The following is a 22,271-nucleotide window of genomic DNA, read 5'->3' as shown; positions in this document are numbered from 1 at the left end:
GAAAAGTGCATAGTCTTCGCCCGGGATCCTAAAAGGGCATAGTTTTCGTCTGGAACAGACAAAAGGGCATAGTTTTCGTCTAGACTCTAGAAAAGGGCATAGTCTTCGTCCAGGCTTCGAAGCAGGGAATAGTCTTCGCCCGGGGCGTCGGTATGTGACTGACCTTTCTTCAGAGACTAGAAGCAAATACATTTTAATTAAATGATATAACAGTTGTAGAAACTTTTCAATAGACATTAAGTTGATTATAAGTTATATTTAAAAATGAAAATAAATGTATTTTTACATTTACTTGCATGCTATTATTTTAATAACCATTAATTCTATTAAGAAAAACGATGTAAGGTAAACGTACCAGTACGTGAACACTTTCTAAAATTGCACCAGTAGATTGAACAGCTTGAATAAACTATTTTCAATTTAAGTGGATAAAAAAAAATGTTTCTGATATCCTTTGATCGTTCTTTAGATAAAACAAAATTTATATTTCAGTAAGTCTTTATACTCAACGAGAAAAAAATTATTTATTCGTGCAGCTTGTATGAGGTGACTTGTGAGACTGTTCAGGTACTGGTACCATTAAGTTTTACCTATGCCCAGTACTCGAACACATAATAACGATTGAAATCACTGTTAATCAATAATAATAGTATGTCAAGCCAGTCGTTATAGTTTTCATAATACGTTATAACATTGGTATACCAATGAAATTAGAAAGAAATTTTTCGATTTGGTTATTTGCAATACATAATAAAAATAGAAATCAGTAGAAGGCAGCTACATAACCTCTCTCCCATTTAATTAACATGGGATGTTCAAGTACTCGGTCAAAAATACGTATCGGTACCAATACCTGAACACGCTGTTCATCTACTAGGTCATTGAGAAAGAAACTTTAAAGTTAAGTTATTAATTGTATGCGCAACCTAGAAAAACTTTTTTGTTTTCTTTTGATAGAACAAAATTTAAACTTACTGGCGCAATGACTGTTTTGTTGTTATGCAATTCAGAAATTCGATAAAAATGAGAAAACAAAGACTTTAGGGAAAAAGTGTTCATGTACTGGTACTTTTCCTTTAGGGTAAGAAGAAGAGAGGTGCCCGCGTGCTGATACGACGTGCCAAACTACGTAAATTAATGTATCTCTCCCAGAAATAATAACTTCTCCAATTTCTGAAATTTTGAGGACCATAGTTTAACATCGATTTATACATTTCAATTGTTAATAATAATATGAAATTGCTTACAACTGTTGTTGTAAATATTTTTTTCTTAAAATGTACTTTATTGTCTTCAAAATAAAAAAAAATACTCTTGCTCAAAAAGAACCCGAGTCATGAGTGTTTTAAAATGAGTTTCCAAGGCAAAAATCACGAAACTCTCAAACTTTCAACTCCCTCTGGCTAGAAGAAAAAAAAAAAAAAAAAAAATACTCGAACAGGTACATTTTTTATTTCGATATAGAAATAGAAGCCATAAAAAAATTTCCAGTTAAACAACAAATAGAAATTCAAAGTGATCAGTGATCCGTTAGGGGCGAAATGTGAGAAAATAAAATAAATACAAGTAAAGTGTATTTAAATTTTCTTGCGTTGATTTATTAATGCGCAACGTTTCGCTGACACTATGCGTCAGCCTCATCAGGCGCAGGTACGCGAGAATTCGTAAGTCAGTCGATAGCACGACAGGTGACGAGTAAGTCAACCAAACTTACGAATTCTCGCGTACCTGTGCCTGATGAGGCTGACGCATATTGTCAGCGAAACGTTGCGCATTAATAAATCAATTCAAGAAAATTTAAATACACTTTACTTGTATTTATTTTATTTTCTCACATTTCGCCCCCAACGGATTACTGATCACTTTGAATTTCCAAATTCACCGGAGGGCACTGATATATACTAACAAATCATAAACAACAAATGTGTCGATCAGATTTTGTCTAAATCTGTCTGGTTTGTAAAAGAATTACCCATATCGAGGAGTATAATATTGTGCAGAAATGAATAATATGACAAGTATACTATATATATGACATGTATATATGACAAATATATTTATGACATGTCGCGCAATTGCAGAAAGTATATCAGTATTTTTTAACAAATTACTTTTAACGGTAATACTGTGAAAAAATGATTTTAAAACCCTTTTGTCGGTAAAATCTTTCGTGTTTTATATTAGGTTACTTAAAAATTTTAAAATAATGTATGGATATTGCGTATAGTTTTATTTTTCAATATTTCTAAGAAAAACTGTATATTATTTTGATATCGCATTGCCTTTATTTTATGAGTTTGACCTTCTTAAAACCCCGTTGAACAAAACAATATGATAAGTCTAAACGAACAAAGTCTTGTGCCAATAAATCTTCTAAGATAAGGCTATAAGAAAAATAGTTGTAACTTCTTATTTTAATAGTTTTTTTTGTTATTGCTAGAATTTAAATAGCATAAGTTCTTATGATTTTTTATAGAAATATACAGCTTGTACAGACAAAATATCAAGGTTTGAGAGAAGAAAATAGTATGTTATGTATAAAAATTTCAAAACTACAAGATGACAATACTAAACTTTTATATCAAATTGATTATACAAATTCTGAGATATTACGTCTGCAAAATCAAAGTGAAGAACATAAAGAGAAGATAATTTTTTATCAAGAGAAACTTAAGTTGATACTGCAAAAATTTGATAGGTTAATGGAATCATACCACGACTCACAAAAGCAATTAAATGAAGCCTTAGTAAGTACGTTTTTTTAAAGATAAAATTCATATTTTATTAGGCATGCAAAATATTTTTCGTAACATTACGTAAAAATATAGATAAGTATGAATATCACATTTTTTTCTCTCGAATGTTCTATTTTTATTTTAAGTGAACTTTATTCTTTTTCGACTATTACTACAAATCAAAGTGAAAGTTTCACATTTGTATCGTATAAACATTGAAAACTAACATTATTACTGCGCTGGTAGTGGAGGAATACAATTTTGAAAAGGAATTTAAGGCTTCGTTTTCTGTGAAACCAGTGTCAATAATAAATTTAGAATGGACTTACAACTTACAAGTTTTTAGGTTTATCAGCTTTTAATTGTATGTAAAACATACACATTTATTGATATTGATGAAAATTCCAAAATTAGTATGTGCAGAAAGATAATCTAAATAAAGTTTTTTTAACGGCTTACAGCATACTGTGATGTTGTGAAGAAGAAAAAACTAGTTTGTTTTATTTTCTATACTAAATATTAAATTACAATTCCATTGTATTTATGTATGCACAGCTTTTTTTGAGTTGACAGTTACCAGATCTATTTTTTAATAAAAATAATAGCTTAAAAAACTAATAAACACGCTCTTGGCACTCACTTAAAATTACAAAATAATTCGGACATTTAGTTTGATGACTGAAGAGTTTTCCCTTTTCCAAATTTTCATTAAATTGCAGGTAAACATAAACAATTCCAGTGTTTTGTCCAAAAAGAGTAAGGATTACATAAAGGCTCCACGCTTTCTTTCATAATAAGTCATAGGGAATATTTTATAAAGATGATTACCTACTTATAGTCATTTCGCATAGGTACTTATTTATCGTTCATCACGAACTAAAATTGTTTATGTTTACCTGCGATCTAATGAAGATTTGGCAAAGGAAAAACTCTTGAGTCATCAAACCAAATGTCCGAATTATTTTGTAATTTTTAGTGCATGCTAAAAGCATGTTTTTTTATTTTTTCAAGCTTTTATTTTCATTTTATACTATTTAGTCTTGTATACGGTTGACCCCCCCCCCCCAGAGGTCCATATAAGGGAGCAAGGCTAATTACAATAGGGTTGCGCTCGGTGATCTAAGGTGACGCTAGCGACATGATATTTTGTACCACCCTCATACCATTCAGCGTTTGGCGCGTATGCTACGTTGGCTTCGACGGGATCTTATAGACTCGAAATCTAATCTTCGTATTCCTCTTGTCAAATCTTATTGACTGATATCCATAACATGATAATTTGGTAAGAAAATTTCATTTCACATTATTTTCAGCAAACCATTTTATTTTATACCTAAATCATAGGGCTGCATTTCAAATAGCCAATTCGCCATCTCGGGACGGGCCACCATGTTGGATTTAGGTCATGTGATTATTTTTTTCGTATACCATTCAGCAAACCCTTTCATTCAATACTCGTATCGTGAGGGTGCATTTCAAATACCCAATATGCTATCTTGGATGCCCGCCATGTTGGATTTAAGTCACGTGACTACTTTTTCGTATTCCTGACAGCAAACCCTTTCATTTGATACCTATGTCATGGGGGGTGCATTTCAAATAGCCTGTCTGCCATTTTTGACGTCCGCCATATTAGATGTAAGTCACTTGACTATTTTTTCGTATTCTTGACAACAAACCCTTTCATTTGATACCCATATCATGGGGGTGGATTTCAAACAGCCAGTCCGCTATGTTGGGGAGACCGCCATATGGAATTTGTAATGACGTTTCTCAGCTAGTCATGTATTGTGATTAGAACTCAGAGCGTATGCAAAATTTTACCCTAATCGAAGACCGGGAAGTAGGTTAAATTAAGATTCCAAGATTTTTTTACACACATAGTTAGTCACAAGTGAAGCTAATAAAAGCGTGTTAAAAATATAAGTTGTACTAACCAAAAAAATATTTTTAAACACATATATCCAGCAATAAATGTGCTACATTTTTTGTGAGACTATACACACACATAAACACACAAATAAATACACACACACCTTGACACTTGTGCTCTCCGTTGTCTCACATACACACTCATACCCACACGTGCGTGCACGCACAGACATAATTTAAGTGGTAAAGCTTTACCTTATAAGATTCAGCATGCAGTTATTGCATTTAGCGTGTAGGACTTCCAACCGAAAAGATTGCAGGATATACAATTAGTTGCTAATGGTCTGATTAAGATTTTGAATGACATAACGACAGCTCAGATTCTATAAACGTATCCCATTTTTTTACCTTTGCAGACTGCCTTCAACTGTAATGACAGCACACAGTTTTCTTTTACAAAGACAACTGATGGTGTCTGCCTGATTATGGATAGGATCTTGTGACGTTAGCTTTCTACTTCGGTTATTGCCGTGTATTTGACATGATTAGTCATACAGTACTTCTTTGCTCACTTGCACACATGATGTTTCGTTCAATGCCAAGGAACTTATTTTTTCTTATTCACCGGATCGATCGCAAGCAATTTTTAATAATGATGATACACTGAATGAAGGTTGTCCAGCTACATCTACGGTCACTCGAAAGTCTTCTCCTGGACTAATCGTGTTTTTGATTTTAATCTACGATATTATTTCCACTCTGTGTTAATGGAAAGTAATATTTTCCAACGCTTGGCAATTCATTTCGTTTGTAATTTATTTATGATATATGATGTCACAGCTCATTTAGATCATATTTCAAGTGAATATGAATGTAATATGTGTCAATTGGTTTGACAAATGCAAGTTTAAGTTTAATTTCAACAAAATGTACACAAGGTCATTTACTATGTTATTAAGTACTATTTTTAGACTTGTTACAGTTCAGAAAAATGGTACACAACGATAACTGATCATCTGCTTGAGAATGTAAGCTTCATTCAAACATGTATAATGCTGCATAAACCCTTGCTAGATCGTTAAGATTTTACTGATTAGCTCGAAGGTGCACAGATAGTTGCTCAGTTTATATTATAATTGTAATTCCCTTACTATTGAACGTGAACACATGCTCACCAACCTTTTATTCCAGCTGCATCTCAGTTATTGCCCATTATGTCTTACTTACGTGTACATACACACACAACACCACACTTATACATCTTGAATTATGTAGTTGTAAGACTAGATTGTCAGCAACTTCCCTTGCCCTCCTCCAAATTCCATATTATTACGTTACCCTTATCTTCAAAAAAACATCTAAATTTTACTTCTTTGAATTAATTCTGTAAAAAATATCACGAGCCCTCCTCACACTTTAAGTGACCTTCTCCTGTCCCTGTGATGTATTTGGATTTTTAGAATGGACTTACATAAGATGATCAAAATTATTATGCTGAACTAATTTTGTAGTATTTCACTTAAGTCAATCATATTAATCAATATGAAAAAATATATGCATAGAAAATAAATAGAAAAACCAAGTAATCAGATAGTGTTTAGCCAAATAAAATTGAGCGATCCAAGTATCACAAAAACGGAGGAAGCATACACCAGCGAGTAATGTGGAGCAACATTTAGGCAACTTCAAGGCATCGCATGAATACAGAAGTAACCAGGAACTTTAACCATCTAAACATTAAGACTCTAATTACTGACGCTGGCTTTATTTTTAAATACCAATAAAAAAAGCTATGCTTCGTTATGATACAATGGGTGTCATTACTATACTTATAACTCGTTTGAATGCTGTATGATAAAGTATCTTAACAATACATTCTAAATTTATATAAAGGGTAGGGCTGCGGAGGGAAGTGACTTCATATGTATCTTTCTATAAGATTTGTTCACAAAAAACTCTGTATTCTTGTAAGGACTGTAAGAGGGTTGTTAAAGAGACACCTAAAATTCGGAGTGGTGCGTAGGGGAAGGGTGTGGGGGGTTTTACTCATTTGTTGTTGCGTAAAAATCGCTGAGCAATGTAAAAAAATTTCCGTTATTGTGTTGGGGGACTTCGGTAATTTAGGGGGCGTCATATAACAGGAAAATCATAACGTTTTCTGGATGAATTTTAAGTTTCTGTGAGGGGCACTCAACTAATGTCGGAGAGTCGTGGAGTATAGTAGGGGCCATGGGGAGTCTTACACATTTTTTTTGGGTTAAATTCAGAGAGAAATACAAAATTTACCCTTATTTTAGGGGGGGAGAGCTGTGAAAGGACCATGGGGGTGTAGGGTAATGTGTGGACTGACCCACCAAAATAACTATATAATATAGCTATGTATACATGTATGAATCCCTCGACCTTAAAAAATTATATTAATAAAAAGTTTTGAATTCAAACGTAAGACTAGTTTAAAAATGCGCTGTGGACCCCTCAAAAGTCTAACATTATCTGGGGGTCTTGTTTGCCTATCATAAATGGTTGGAATGGACTTGATTTTGTTTTTAACAGCATCGGATCCACTAGCTAGTGCAGCTTATTTTGACGGTGAAAAAGTTTAAGTTCACGTTAAAGTTTAAGTCTACATATTTTTTGCTAATATCATTTTTTTAACTTTTAGCCATAAAACTTCTGCCTTTTTTATATACCAAGTTTAACATTTCTGGCTAGAACCGATTTATTTACAATGTAACTAATATTTTTATTTTTCGAAAAATACTTTTTTCGTGCCTCTTGAATTAAAGAGACTTACTTAAATACAAACAGTCTGAACATACTTTTCAAAAGTCTTTAGGCGTTTTCCGTGTCGCCATTGCTAGCCACATGGTACAGGTTGACTAAGTAATGTGTGACATTATTTCTGCGTGGAAACTTTCGTAATTTCCTTGAAACGGAAGCTGAACCACTATTCGAATCAGTTAAAATGGGTAGGCCCCAAGTTAAAAAATTATTTTGAAACCCTGAAATAGTAGACTCAGCTGTAACGTCACGCATTTATTTTACATCCACCCACCTTGAGTGTGCAGGATTAAATACACAGAATTCTGAATCAGATCTAAAAAATCCATATGAATACGCTTTTTAGGGAAGTCTGGTCAGTTCCAGACATGTAATTTGGCTTTGGGCAGATCGCTCCAACGCTGCAAGCATAGTTTACACTTTTTGTTATACTTTCGATCGCTGCATCGATCTCCACGTACCAGATATGCAATCAAGCCAAGGCTTTTAGCTTTACTATACCGATGTGAACGTCATGTAATTCCGCTAAAAGTGACTCGGTACGATTGAGTAGTGACCCCAAAAATACAATGATCCTCTTAAGAGAATTCAGACGCTTCGCTTTTAAAAACTTTTAAATCTTCACTGACTTTATCTGGTCAACCGACTTTGATACATTTGCGAACCGTTTTGAGTAAAGTACTGTTGTTAATAGCTATAAAAAATTCATCCGCTAAAATAAATTTAATTGATTCTGAATCGAAATTTATTGAAGTGAATCCAAACTGTCTTGACAGACAGTCCGCATGACTACTGCCTTTGCCTTTGATGTGCTTAATTTTATAATCGTACAAGGGATAGAAAAACTGCCCATCTTTGAAATCTATTAGGAGATATTCAACAAATGCCGCATTTATTCCTAAATATAGATACGACAGTTTTATAGTCCGTTTTCAAAATAAAACGAAATCTGAGAACATTTTGGCGAAGTTCATGCACTGTGGAGACAAAAGCCAAATCTTCACGATTTATCTGTTCGTAATTTTTTCTTTACTTTTGTAAGCGTACGTGACTTTAATGCGATCTTGATAGCATATTTCTTGAATTGTCTTGAGACGTATGTTACTTTAAAGTTGCGTGCCCTTTGTTTACATTTTTAATCTGCTGTGCTGACAGTAAATGTCCCGCACAAACTAATCATGCAAATGATTGTTCCATTCGGAAGCAAAATGACACTGCTGTGCCAATTCTTTAAGATTGAAATAAAATTTACTTATTGCCTCACCCCCCTTTTTGAGTCCCTATTTAAACATGAAACGCTCTGCAATTTCGCTAGGTGCTGGTTGCAAGCGTCTCTCAATTATGTCGACTCAGACTTTATAGTCTTTTGAAACAAATTTCGCTGGCATGCACAAATTTCTTAACAAAGTGTAACTATGTTCACCAAGCCATTCCAAAAATGGGGCTACCTTCTCAGATTTGTTTATTGAATCATCTTAGAAATAGAGCTCATATCGCTTAATCCACAGCTCCTAGCTGTCTTCCTTGTCATTAAATGGTTTCATGGTTTAAACTATGTTTTGACTAGCCATTGCATTAAGACCTTTTGTTAACTTATCGATTTTACTATTTTATTTAAAACTGATTGCTGTTACACCTTCTAATTCGTATAAATACTCAAAAAATAAGCTTTTGTTTAACGGATACTTAGTACACTTGTCACCTCTGACCGTTATTATACAAACACACTACGGCTAGCAATGAGGGTTATTCTAACGTCAGGTGGCGATAGTGTGCCCATGTAAAATTTCAGAACATTATCTATATATTGAAAGCATACATAGTTATACTCATGTAAAAACCTTACATGGGCACACTATCGCCACCTGACGGTAAAATAACCCTTATTGCTCATTGCATGTGTGTGCTTTACTTGTATACTGCGATATGCTCGCAAAAACTTTTACTTAAAAAAACCTTACCATTATTCCTCATCGCCAATGTAACATATTAAGGTCAACAACAGACGCTACGTGGCAACACTAAGTACTCGTACACATTCACAAATTACGTGTATTTGTGACCAGCAAAGTATGAAATAAGGCATTCTATAGATTGCCTGATGAGACTAGGCAAAGTATAAAATAGCACTGTATTTCACACTTTGCCTAGGTATTCTGTAGAATATCTAAGAGGTATTCAGCAAAGTATAAAATAAATATTTATTATGTCAAGATCAACGAACGAAGTGCTGGTAGGCATTGAAAGTATAGAAAAGAAAATAAAGGATCAATTTGTATGGTTTGTGCTACAAATTTTATAAATTAGGTACGAGTGACGGTAAAATAAAACAATTGTATTCCCGATTGCAATTTACTACCTGCGAAGAAAATTTGATAAGACTTGATAAAATCCTAGATGTGGAATCGTCAGTGCGTGTGATAGCAACAATTTAAAGTATTAGAACAGATCAAGGTATGCAAAAATGCTCATGTAAATAGCTCTATGCAACAAGAAAATGTATTTGTCTAAAAAAATAGCCACTTGTGTAATTTTAGGTGTCATCAAAGTTTATCGTGCAATAGTAAATAATATTGTTTTAATTTTTATAAATCGAATGTATCACATATGACAGAGTTTGAAATAAATTCATCTTGTATTTTATCAACAAGGGAAAACTAAGAAATTGATTTCATCAGTGTCCTACGATTGTCATTGAATATTTCATCTGTTAATTCTCATTTTATACTTCGCCTTACTTGCATCGGGCATTCTATAGAATGCCTAGGTAAAGCATTAAAAGATCCAAGTATTCAATACTTTGCCTAAATTGACTCAGCATTCTATAAAATGCAGAAGCATTCTATAGAATGTCTGAATTTCATACTTTGCCAGTAATATATACATGTTATAAAGAAACATCTTATCTTCTCTTACCATGTGACATCTAATAAAAAAGAAAAGCACGTCAACGTTCTGTTTAAACAAGATTAACATTTAAAGGAACTCTTCTAAATACAAATAGCTTTTCGAAAGAATATGACATAGATTCACACGTATCAATGAATCAAAATCTAACCGATTTATAATCATTATAAAAAAGCTAGTCATAGTCACCTAGATCCTATGACTAGTTTTTTTTATAAATAAACGGGAGTGATATACGCACAAGTTTTGTAACAGTATGAGAATCAATCATGCATCCTGGTGAGTAAGATTACAATTATTGTGTGCTGTCTTGCAACAGCTTAATCAATACAAGAAATTTCATCAGCAATACAGAATAAAATATCATAAAGAATAAAGCAAAAAAAATAGTTACTTTATAGTCATACATAAATCATCTTTAACTTTCCCGTCAGAAGTGCCAAAAAAATTTCTACTTATATGGCATGCTGTTGTAACTTTAAATGCCTTTTTTTGTCGTTGGTTATGCAAATCATTGGTCTTGGATTTGAAAATAAATTCGGTAGTTCAAGAGTAATTTTCTGATACTGAATATCTCGCATTTTTATGTCTTTGATGGTATGTTTCACGTTGATTTTCTTCATTGAAGCTCTATTTTACGTAGTGGCTAGTGTTGAAAGCTATATTCCGTGAAAAAGATTATTCATTATCTTCCATAGGCTCAAAGATACATTTAATGTCATAAATAATAAGTAGTATTTGCTATTGGTGTTCATGATTCTTGAAATTTAGATACTTGTCTTGTGTTTTAGGCAGCTATTCGTTAAATGTGTTCATTTCATTACAGTTTACTTTATGTACGTATTATTTTCGATATATTAAAAAAAAGTAAGGATCTATTGCATGTATACTAGCAGCTTTATGTTTTGTAAATTGTTCTCACACAAGCCGTGACAAGTTTTTGATCTAAACAAAATAAAACTGAGATGGTGTTGTGTATTCTTGTAAGTTCTTCGAAACTCTGTGGAAAGTCAGCTAAAGTATTGTATTGTATTGTATTGTAACTTTAGTGAGGCCTTGTGGTTGAAAACATGTCTGGCCCTCAGAAAATAGTACAGTAAATATATTTATCATAAACAAAGTAAAAAGAGATAAACAAAATGTAGCTTACGAGTAAGTATGAGAGTAGGTACAAAAAGGGTAGTAACAAATAATCGCATTACAAATAATCGTATTGACAATTAATATAAAAAAAAAATAAATGATACATTTTAGAAATGTCATAAAATTAAGAAAAATACTTCTGTAAAATTACTATAATAGAACAATGTTATACAAAATAGGTGAAGTAGAATCACAAGGAGTACAAATATTCTAATCAACTAAAACAATAGCTAGAATCTAAGAAGAATCCTGTATTATTTTATTGTTCGCTATATTATTGAAAACTATCATTGTGTATAATTATATAGATGTCTATTTAGATTAATATATTAAAATAAAAAATAAAAACAAAAATAATATTAACTTAAAACTAATGTACAATAATCAGAAAGCAATCGGTTCCAAACCCGAGTTTGCTCTTTCTTCATTTAATAATGATTAGCATTGTAATTGTATGTAATTATATATACGTATATATATAATTGTACTGAAATATTATAAGGTTGTTTTCACTATTTTCTAAGATTTGCATTCCCACCCTTCTCCACATTGCCCCACGATTTACGTCATTTTGTTTTCAGTTTTAACCTTAATTTGACTGTTAGAAGCTTCCCCACGCTGCTCCACCCTTATTCTCTTGCTCAATCCCTTTCCCATCTTTTTTTAACCTTTTAAACATAACACGTATCAATAACAAAAATTTTGTAACACTTTTTATTTAAAAACGATCTGAAAATTGAAACAATGTTATCTGAAAATGAAACAATATATAAATAAATAAGATTTTAAGTAATACACGTATGTTTATATTTCAAAACGGTTTAATACATTCATTAAATTAATTACTTATTTAGTTTTAAGTAATTTCAAATGTCTTTGTACAGAATTTTTTCTTAAAAATCCTCTTCCACATTGCGACAAATATTTTAGTTGATGACCGTTTCGTGCATTAAGCGGTGTTTTTTAAGTGGTGAACTCTTTTGTAACTATTGTTACAGGTTTAAAATAAATAGATTTTTCCAAATTTGTGCTTGTTCCAGTGTTTCATAAAATTTTTTTTTACGTTTGATTATTTTTCCGCAACAGTTCCATGTACAACTTTCTTTTGTATAAATTTTTATATGTTCAGTTACTAAAAAGTAATCTTTAAATCTTGAAATCAATACAAATCAAAAATTATATCAATACAAAATAAATTTTAAAATAAAAAAAGGATTTATTTATTTCGTAGAAAAAGCCAAAATCAATGGAAATTGTTTACTATGTAAAAAAACGGTAAGCAACAATGATCCCTGGTATGAAAAGTGACTCTGGGTATAAATACTATTTGTCCTTTGTTTTTATCTGTAATGATTTCAGCTTCAATATTATAATTAAATAATTTCGTTATGCGTAAACGAGTTCCATTACATAATTCGTCTATTATACTTGAATTTCTTATCAACATTACTACTGAATTTATTTTCAATTTCAGCTTATGAGGTGGTGAGCCCTTATAAATTTCATCTAAAACTTCTACTTGAAAATTTAACTTATTTTTTTTGTCAGATTCATCTGTTCCTTTTGCTGTTGCATAATCAATACTGTAGTATGACGTGGCAGTTTCTTCCACACTGTTTAGTATTGTATTGTTTAATAATTGAGTGTATTCGTTATGTGATGTTAAAATAACTCGGTTTATTAAAAAAATATTTTTTTTATCAAAAATTTTACTGCAAACGTTTTTGTTTTTCTATTTATATGGTATTTTAAACAAATCAGTTGTACCTTCTCCTACATCTTATAAAAACGAAGATTTATCCAGTGTTTTTTGATTTTTTTTTTTTTTAATTTAAAAATATTTAAATATTTTCATAAATAAGAGAATTTTATTGTTTTTTCTATAATAGCTGATCTAAAGATTTTTTTTTTAACTGGTAAAATTTGTCTGAAAATTATTTTGTTAGGCGGAGATTTTAAAAGGTAAATCATCATCACACAAATCTTTTAATGTTTTATTCACTATTACTAAAGTTTTCTTGGGAATCATTGATGCTTCATTCCTTTTTTTTTTCTTTTTTTCTTTTGTTTTTTCTTTTTTTTTTTTTTTTTTCTATCGGGTTACTGTGACAGCCCACTGACTCAGTTACCGGGGCCACTCACTTGGCACCTATACCATCAACGAATTGTGTAATTGCATAAAAAATTTCATTATTTCCATCGTTATCATTTGAATCAATTTTTCTCATTTTTACGTATGCTTTATCGCTGCCTTTATATATATATATAATCATAAATCTATTTTATGCTGTTAATTAAAGCTCAGTATTCAACGTTGATGTGACATTGATATTTTTTAAACAAATATTTGTTGTAAGGGACTACCATAGAATTGTCAACTGGAACGTTTGTATTGCATTTTTTTATTTTGTAAAAAATTTTATCTGAACTATTATTTCTTCTTTTGTAGGGTTGATAATCATTAATCTTAACTGTGGTATTATTATTATTAAAAATTTTTGGAAAGCCTCTTTTACTAACATCTGAATTTTTCTTAAAACAAGGACTTTTCGCAGTGTGAGAACCATGTAGCATATGTTTAATCAAGTTTTTTCAAAATTTTGTCATGGTTGGTATTTTAGCAGAAATGTATTGATCTAAGTTTTTAGAAGTATGCAATTGTTTGTTTAGATAAAGCGTTACTGTAATGTAAGCATGTGGCAAATCTCTTTTTTGAAATTCTATTGTATGAATATATTCAATGGTGTTACCAAAAATTATTTTTTATTTGTCATTTAAAATTAATTTTAATTTTGAATAAAATAATCTGTCAGTGATGTTTGGTATATCGTTTTGAGTTGTATCTTTTAAGAAATTTTGTAAAACAATCTTTATCCCTTTCCATTTTGGATAACAAGTAACTGTTATAAATAAATCTTGTTTGCCACATTTTCGTATTATAGCAATTGCATTTTGATAGTCTTGTTGCATATACCGAGGACCGCCTACGGAAGTTGCTGGTAAAATAAAAAGATTTCCTATGTTCCGTTCATCTTCGGAATTTTTTAAAATATTTCATGCATTGTTGTAAATATAATCCAAAACTCCTTTGTAACACTAATCGTTTATGCTTTTAAATAGTTCTAAATAAATTCATGCAATTATTTTTTATCATAATGCATGCGTGTAAATGATTTTGATACGATAATTGCTCCACAGTCTGAAGTAACTGGTTTATTGTGACGGTTTTGTAACCAATTAGTCATTCATATGAAGTATAATTTATGATTCGAAAGTTTGTTTATGCTACAAAGTTGATATAAATTTTTTAAATTTTTGGCATAAGTATTTTCGCTAAAAGTTTTAGTCATGGTTTTCAGATGTTTTTTAATCGAATTCGAACTTTTGTCTAATCTCTTTTTTATAGTACTATTATTATAAGAAATATAAATTTGGCTACACATCGCTTCTTTACTATTAGATTTTACCATTTTTGGAGATGTGTGAAAAACTTGTTTTTGTATTTTAAAATCGTATATAACCTTTTATTTTATTAAAAACGTTTGCGTTCAAGGTAGCGAAACAGAAGCTGTTGTTATAATATCGTATCCAATATCTATTATTAAAGTCTTGTAGTAATAGCTGTTTTTATTTTACAGTATAATTATTTAATAATAGTAAAATTATTTCTCGATTTTAACAGCAATTAAATTTATGTCTGTTTTTTCTAAAACAAAGTGAAGCAATAAGGGCATATTACAGTCTTTTCTAAAAAAAACACATTTTATTGTTTGTTTTCTCAGTTGTATTATGATTTATACTAATATCATAGATAAATTTTTCATTAAATTTTAAATTTTTTGCAGTTCTGATGACATCTGACGGAAGAGTTTATAATTTTTCCAATTGAGAATTTTGTATCTTTTTGTAGGCGAGTATTCGTGGGGGGTGGGCACGTGGAGCAAAGAAATCTTTACTTAATGTTTATTAATTAAATTAACCATTTAAGTCGAAAAAAAAGTTTCTGATGGTTATTACTTTCTTTTACATAAATTTAACCATTTTTTCAACTTTAAAAGAAAACCAAAATAAAAAATATTTAACTAAATCAAAAATTTGGGGGTTGGTACGTGGAGCTCGCTGGGGGTTGGAATAAAAATATATTATGTATTTACGTATTACAACAAACTGTTTGATTTGTTAAAAAGTTGTCTTCCCCTATTCGTTTCACTCAATGTACTCATAGTGCAGTCTTGCGGATTTCAGAAAATTCTTAAGGCCATAAGATTTATGATGATTAGGCACGCTGGATCAGTTCTATTTGAAAAAATTAACAATATGTTTGTATTGCGTTATAAATCCAATTTAGAAAAAATGAGTTTTTATAGAACAATTATAATTATATAAAATTTTTACAATTAAAATATCATTATCATTTCTACACCCTGACTATGAGAAATTCTCAGACATTATGGAATTCAGGAAATATTCTAGTTAGCTAAAATTTATTTTATTTTTACTATTTTTCTTAAAAAAAAGCATTAACGTATAAAAAATTTTAAGTTTGCCGTTCTAGATAAACTTTTGGAAACAGTTACGTTTTTCTATTATTTATTTCATTAAAAATTTGTTTTACTTACTATACCTGTATTTAATTATAACTGGTTCGTTACACTTTTAGAATCTACCACGGTAATTTTGTTGATAAAAAATACAAATCTCGTTATCGTATTTTATTATTTAATCGTATACATGATACTTTCATTATTTAATTTTTTTTATTGCAGGTGGGAGTGGAGTTAAATAACTATTGTAAGAAAATCATACGTTTTTAGAGGGTTGGTAGGTTGTGCTGAGCTTGATAGTTTTGGAAGCTTGAAAGCCTTTCTGTCTCAGTTTTAAAATGCTAGTATGTTAGTTGTATGTAAAAGTATGAAAAAGTTATGAATAAAAAAATTTCTGCCGCTTACTGCTAACAAACATAGTTCCATTATTAGGGAAAATTATTAGGTCCAACTAAGGTGTCAGCTCCAATTTTTGTTAAGCAAATTCTAAAAATTAATTTTCTTAATATTAAGCAAATTAATCGGATAAATTTTATTTTATGATGCGAGTAATTGAATTTGTCGACATTTCCTATCCATTACGAGATTGCCAAGGCTACTCGATGTTTCAGTTAAAACTACGATTTGTAGAAAAATTGTTATACGTAGCAATTGAAAAAAAGTGCCAATTTTTCTACAAATCGTAGTTTTAACTGAAATCGAGTTGCCTGGGTAATCTGGTAATGGATGGGAAATGTCGATAAATTGAATTACTAGCATTATTACTTGCCCACCGATAAAATTAGATTAATTTCTAATAATCTTTCTTTTATGATGTTTTTGATGTGGCTTCGTCGTTTGGTGCCGTAACAAATTGAAGGATTTAAAGGGGCAAACATGTATTTACTGTAATTTTATGTTAATCTTTATAAAATCATCAGTTTATGCGGTATTACATTCTTTGTAGTGAATATTGTCAAACACTTCTGAAAACAGTAAGAATACAATTTTTTTGTTCCACTCCCCTAAATTGTTACGAGCCTGCAAATATACAAGTGTCAACTGCGCATTTCTCTGCTCTCGCTTGGTGTCTGCTCTTTCCATACACAGTCTCTCATTGTGATGTTTATTTTTGTTTTCGTTTAAACAGTGTCGTTTTATCTGTATGAAAAACGTCTGACGATATTCTTGGAGTAGTTGGAAAGTCTAAAGGAAAATTCGTAAAAAAAGGAGAGAGTGAGAAAGTAGCCGAATTGCTATTAAATGCATGGTAGAAAAAAAAGGAGAATGCTCCTCGTCAAAAATTAAGGTTAGTTGTTACACAAAATTTATAAACATCATTCTCTTTAAAAGAAAAATCACATATGTTTTAAAGTATGACGTAATGAATTACTCTTTACAATAGATACCTTCGCACTCTAGTCATGAAGCTGGCCAACCCCAAGAGCTGCAAGGACGTAGGATTGTTGAACTTGAATCACTGGCCAACAGAAGGTGTAATTTATGCAACAAGCCACTGTCAATCCGTCACTTGCAGCACGAAAACATTATAGGCATGGTTAGCAAGTGGTATTTCAAAAGTTGGTCTTGCCAAAATATTGTGGAAATAGAAACTGGAAAAAATCAAATAATTACTATTATGATTCAAACCTTAAATCTTTCCTTGGTACGTGAGCGACATGCAAGTAGACAAGTTTTTTAAGAGCAATGAATGCATAAAAATTATTAACTATCTCATCTTTTTAGGCATGCTTGTCAAATCAATTTTATAAACAAATGATATTTCTTATACAATTTTATGTGTATACATGAAACATCAGAAACGATGTTTACATAATCAATTATATACACTAACGAATTTCATTACACAATTTTTATTTAAACACATGAAATAGCAGTAACGATGCATGCATGATGAATTATTAAGACGAGTGATTTTTATTATAGTGTTTTAAAAATATACATTAACTATAAGCAGCAGTATGTAAAAGTAGTGTGAAAAATGCTTGTTAATGATAAATTGTACATAAAAATATTTTTAAATGTTTGCATTTTGTTAATGAAAATAATCATCGATGAGAAATTTACAAACTTCAAAATTATTTTAAAATTATTAAAGTTGTGTAGCAAAACCTCAACAACAGGAAGCATAGAAAACAGCATAACAGATCTTACTGCATCTTTTGATGCTGCACAGATAAAGAGGCCCGTTAATACAACAGTCTGAGTGGTTACTATCAAGTATTCACTATTAATACAATTACGCATCAAATTTTTATTGCAGCTTTTTATTACCATATAGGTCACGTCTCCTTAGTGGGAAAATTTTCGAACAAAATTCTTGGATTTACTTGTCGTAATTTGTATTATAAACAATGCAAGCGGTCTTTTGCGGAACATCATGACTGTCAAAAGAACCACAGTGGTTCTGCAAAATCCATAGAAGTAGATAAAGCAGTGGAACTTGTTTTAAAAAATGACAATCTAGTTGAATTGAAATGTAGGATAAAGTTTAATTGGCGATGATGATTCATGTGTCATTGCATCTTAAAGACAATTATCGCTATGTGCTATTGTAAAGTTGTCAGATTTTAACCACGTGGCTAAAACTTTTACTTCAAATTGTATGAACTAAAAATGAATTTTTTGCTGAGAGAATACTCTACTATCTACTATCCCTTATGCATTTGGAGATCATTATAATTGTGGATTTGTTTGTAAATGAGATGATCATGGTATTCATACTTACAAATATTTCAAGGATGGAAAATGCTTGATTGATGTAACTCTAAGAGCTTAATTAGAAAAGATTATGTAGCCTTTTATAAAGAGTTTGCCACAGATAGTGCCCTGCGCCTCTAGTCACTCTAATAAATCTTTCGATAATACAGTGGCCTCGAAGCATCCGAAAAATATATTTTATGGAGGCTCAGAGTCACATTGTTACAGGGTTGCTATTTCAGTTTGTCAACGAAATCTAAGACACAATTTCATTGTTCGAGTAAATAAACAACTAAACTCATCTCCTAAGAAACACACCATTAATTCTTGTTAAAAGAAGCAAAAAGTGTGTCTTCGTGAACTGGAAAAAAAACGTACTATTCTAATTAAAAAGCGATGACTTAAAGGCTTATCGTATCAATCTGGATACGGTTATCTGAACACGTCTGTTTCAATTGATAAAGCTCTAATTAGTGGTTGATATCTAATTTTCACATATTTTTACTAATTTAAAAAAAAAGTTTTTTAATAACATTGTTTTATTTTAATTTTTTTCTTAGATAATTTCCACGTTAAGGATTGTAAATTCATAATATTTGATATTGAAACAACAGGGCTCTACAAAACTGACGAAATGGTTCTGGTGACTATGCTTCAATATTCATTATTATTCGTCACTTTGACCATAACATTAAGATATTTTTATCATATGAGCAGATTGCAGCCAGTTCTGGAAAAGAAATTTTAATGTTTATACAAATGCAAGAAAGCAAATATGCCAAAGAGCATCGGAAGTAACTAGAATAAAAATTCTTGGTGACGACGCACAGTGTGGCGAAACGGACTTTTTTTGTACATAAATAAAATAGCACGGGATGCTGTGGAACGATTGGCATGATTTTTTTTTGGAAATTGTAGGTGAATGCATAAGAAATACCAGAACAATGGTCCCGACCCGAAAAAAAAGTGTGGAGAGGGTTGAAACTACACTTAAAAATTGAGAAAAAGGTAGAAATGACAAATAGTTTCGTCTAACTTATTTACTTAGGACTTAACAATAATAAAATAAGGGTAGTTTTATATTATTTTAACTCTTGTACAGCTTAATATTTATTTCATGATAAATTGCATGACAATGGTAGTAATAATTTCGTTTTCAATCATCTTACAAAAAATTAATGACTATCTGAGCAGAAGTATAATAGTGTGAAGAAAAACATATGCATGTATATCAGTTTTGGGGGTAGTTTTTTAATAATTCAACCCCTGTGTATCCTTGCAGTGATGTTATCGCACTTTTCGTTACAAAGAATAGATCAATTAGTTATTAGAAGTAATATATTGCAAACTTTAAAAAACATACTTCACTTGACCTTAACAACAAGTAAATTACCTCTTGTAGGGGTTGTTTTGTTAAATTTTTCACTTTTTACACCATAATATCACCCAATCATTTTTTATTATACCGAATTTCGGGTTTATTCTTTCTCAGTAAAGTTTATAATAATTTTATTAAAAGTTGAAAAAATATCATTTATTTAAAAAAAAAAAAAAAAAATACTAAAAATTGCAATTTCGTCGTTAGTTTCAAAATTTTTCAACCCTTGTAACGCTAAGTGGTACTTTTTCTAGCACTTGCTTACAACATAAGTGGTAAATTTCTGAAATAGAAAATGATGCATAGACCAAATTACAGAACTATTATAAATTTATTTTTGACAGTACGAAAATTCTAATTTCAGGGGTAGTTTTGTGCTATTTCAACCCCCATGAGACCTATAATAACCCATTTCAATGTAATTTTTAAAAATCTTGCTATCTTATATAAAAATGTTTATATTTATTTATTGTTAAGTCCTAAGTAAACAAGTTAGACGAAACTATTTGTCATTTCTACCTTTTTCTTAATTTTTAAGTGTTATTTCAACCCCCTCCACACCTTTTTTTCGGGTCGGGACCATTTTTCTGGTATTCCTTGTGCATTCACCTACAATTTAAAAAAAAAATCATGTCGATCGTTCCACAGCACCCGACGTGCGACGTATTTGTTAATAAAAAACTTGTCACATCTGTGCCACCTCGAGATGCATTTTCGTGTTTCTTGTACTTTTTGAAAAAGCAAGAAAAACTATGTATATCAATAGCTCACAATGGCACTTGATTTGCTGCGCCAAAGATCCTTTACTTAGCTAAGTGACTATCCCTCCTAAAAGAGTTTGTTTTTTTTGTTAAGAGATTTTGTGATACTCTTCTTGTGTTCAAATCCATACTATCTTATAGACGAAACAAAAATCAGTCGTTCAGTCCAAGTAACTTAGCGCATAAATATATAAACAAAAGTGATATATTGGATGCTTATGATTCGTTAAACAGTGTGATCGTTCTTAAAAAGTTGGTAAAAAAGTATGTACTGATGACAATGTTATGAAACATATCTAAAGCATTGAGTTTACACTAAATGCCAAAGACAGCTTAGACAAAACTAAAGCATGGAAACAATCTTTATCGGATCTCGAAATATCAAAATCCATGATTGGAAAAATAGCTTAACAGGGGATCAACAGAACAATATTTTTGAAGGCCTTTAAAACAGGAGGATTACAAGGTCTGACTATTGTTTTAGGAGAAAATGTTAATGGAAAACCGAGGGTTACTAAAAACAAAAAAATTATTTTAAGTATTTTTACAATGCTATCTAGTTCCTCGTTAATTATTTTGATTTATCCTATTCATACTTATACCATTCACTCGAAATAAATAATAATATTTATTTTTTCATTTATTGGGTAACAATATTGATTTATAGAATAATTTTACAACACTTTAGGATAATGGTACGTAAGAATATTATAATTCACTCTAATTTATCGATGGGTAGGTATTAAATGTGAGGAATTGAATTTATCGACATTTCCCATCCAATACGATATTACTAAAGCAACTCAACTTTTTCAGTTAAAACTAACGTTTGTAGAAAATTGTCATACATAGCAATTGAAAAAAGTGCCACGTCGACCAGGACTTGAACCTTGAACTCTCTTCTTACCGGGAAAGTACGTTACCAATTTTGCCATCGAGGTCTCGACGACTCCTATTCTTAATCGCTACATTTTATACTAAAATTGCCGATTACTTACCCACCGATAAATTAGAGTAAATTCTAATATTCTTACATACCATATGAGCAAAGCGTTGGACTAAAAAGTCGCCGAAAAAGTATTAAATGTAGCGATTGAGAAAAAGAGTCGTCGAGACCTCGATGGCAAAATTGGTAACGCACTTTCCCGGTAAGAAAAGAGTTCCGGGCTTAAGTCCTGGTCGAAGTGTCAGTTTATTTCAATTGCTACGTATGACAATTTTCTACAAACGGTAATTTTAACTGTAAAAGTTAAGTTACCTTGGCAATATCGTATTGGATGGGAAATGTTGATAAATTCAATTACTCACACTTTAGGATAACGTTTGTTTTGTATCAAGAGTCAGTTGCATTATTCAGGTACGCAAGCGTTTGAATCTGGCGACAACCTCTCTCTTGCGCTGTTGCCACTTATACAACGCATTAGCAGAAACTATATGTAAACATGCTAAA

General features: G+C 31.0%; 1 protein-coding gene across 1 annotated transcript in view; it reads left to right on the top strand.

Moving 5' to 3' along the window:
- The window catches only part of Golgin104 (coiled-coil domain-containing protein 186), a 315,912-nt gene that overhangs the window by 161,794 nt on the left and 131,847 nt on the right, over window positions 1–22,271 (top strand). Inside the window, exon 3 of the mRNA XM_089595915.1 lies at window positions 2,477–2,747. Coding sequence (XP_089452041.1) covers window positions 2,477–2,747 — 271 coding nt within the window. The remainder of the gene's footprint in view (window positions 1–2,476; window positions 2,748–22,271) is intronic.

This window comes from Copidosoma floridanum, unplaced genomic scaffold (genome assembly GCF_036245765.1).
Source record: "Copidosoma floridanum isolate Cflo_tuat_1 unplaced genomic scaffold, Cflo_Japanese_pri ptg000004l, whole genome shotgun sequence".
NCBI lineage: Eukaryota > Metazoa > Arthropoda > Insecta > Hymenoptera > Encyrtidae > Copidosoma > Copidosoma floridanum.
Note: the sequence above shows the minus strand (reverse complement) of the source record. Positions and strands in the feature narration are given on the sequence as shown.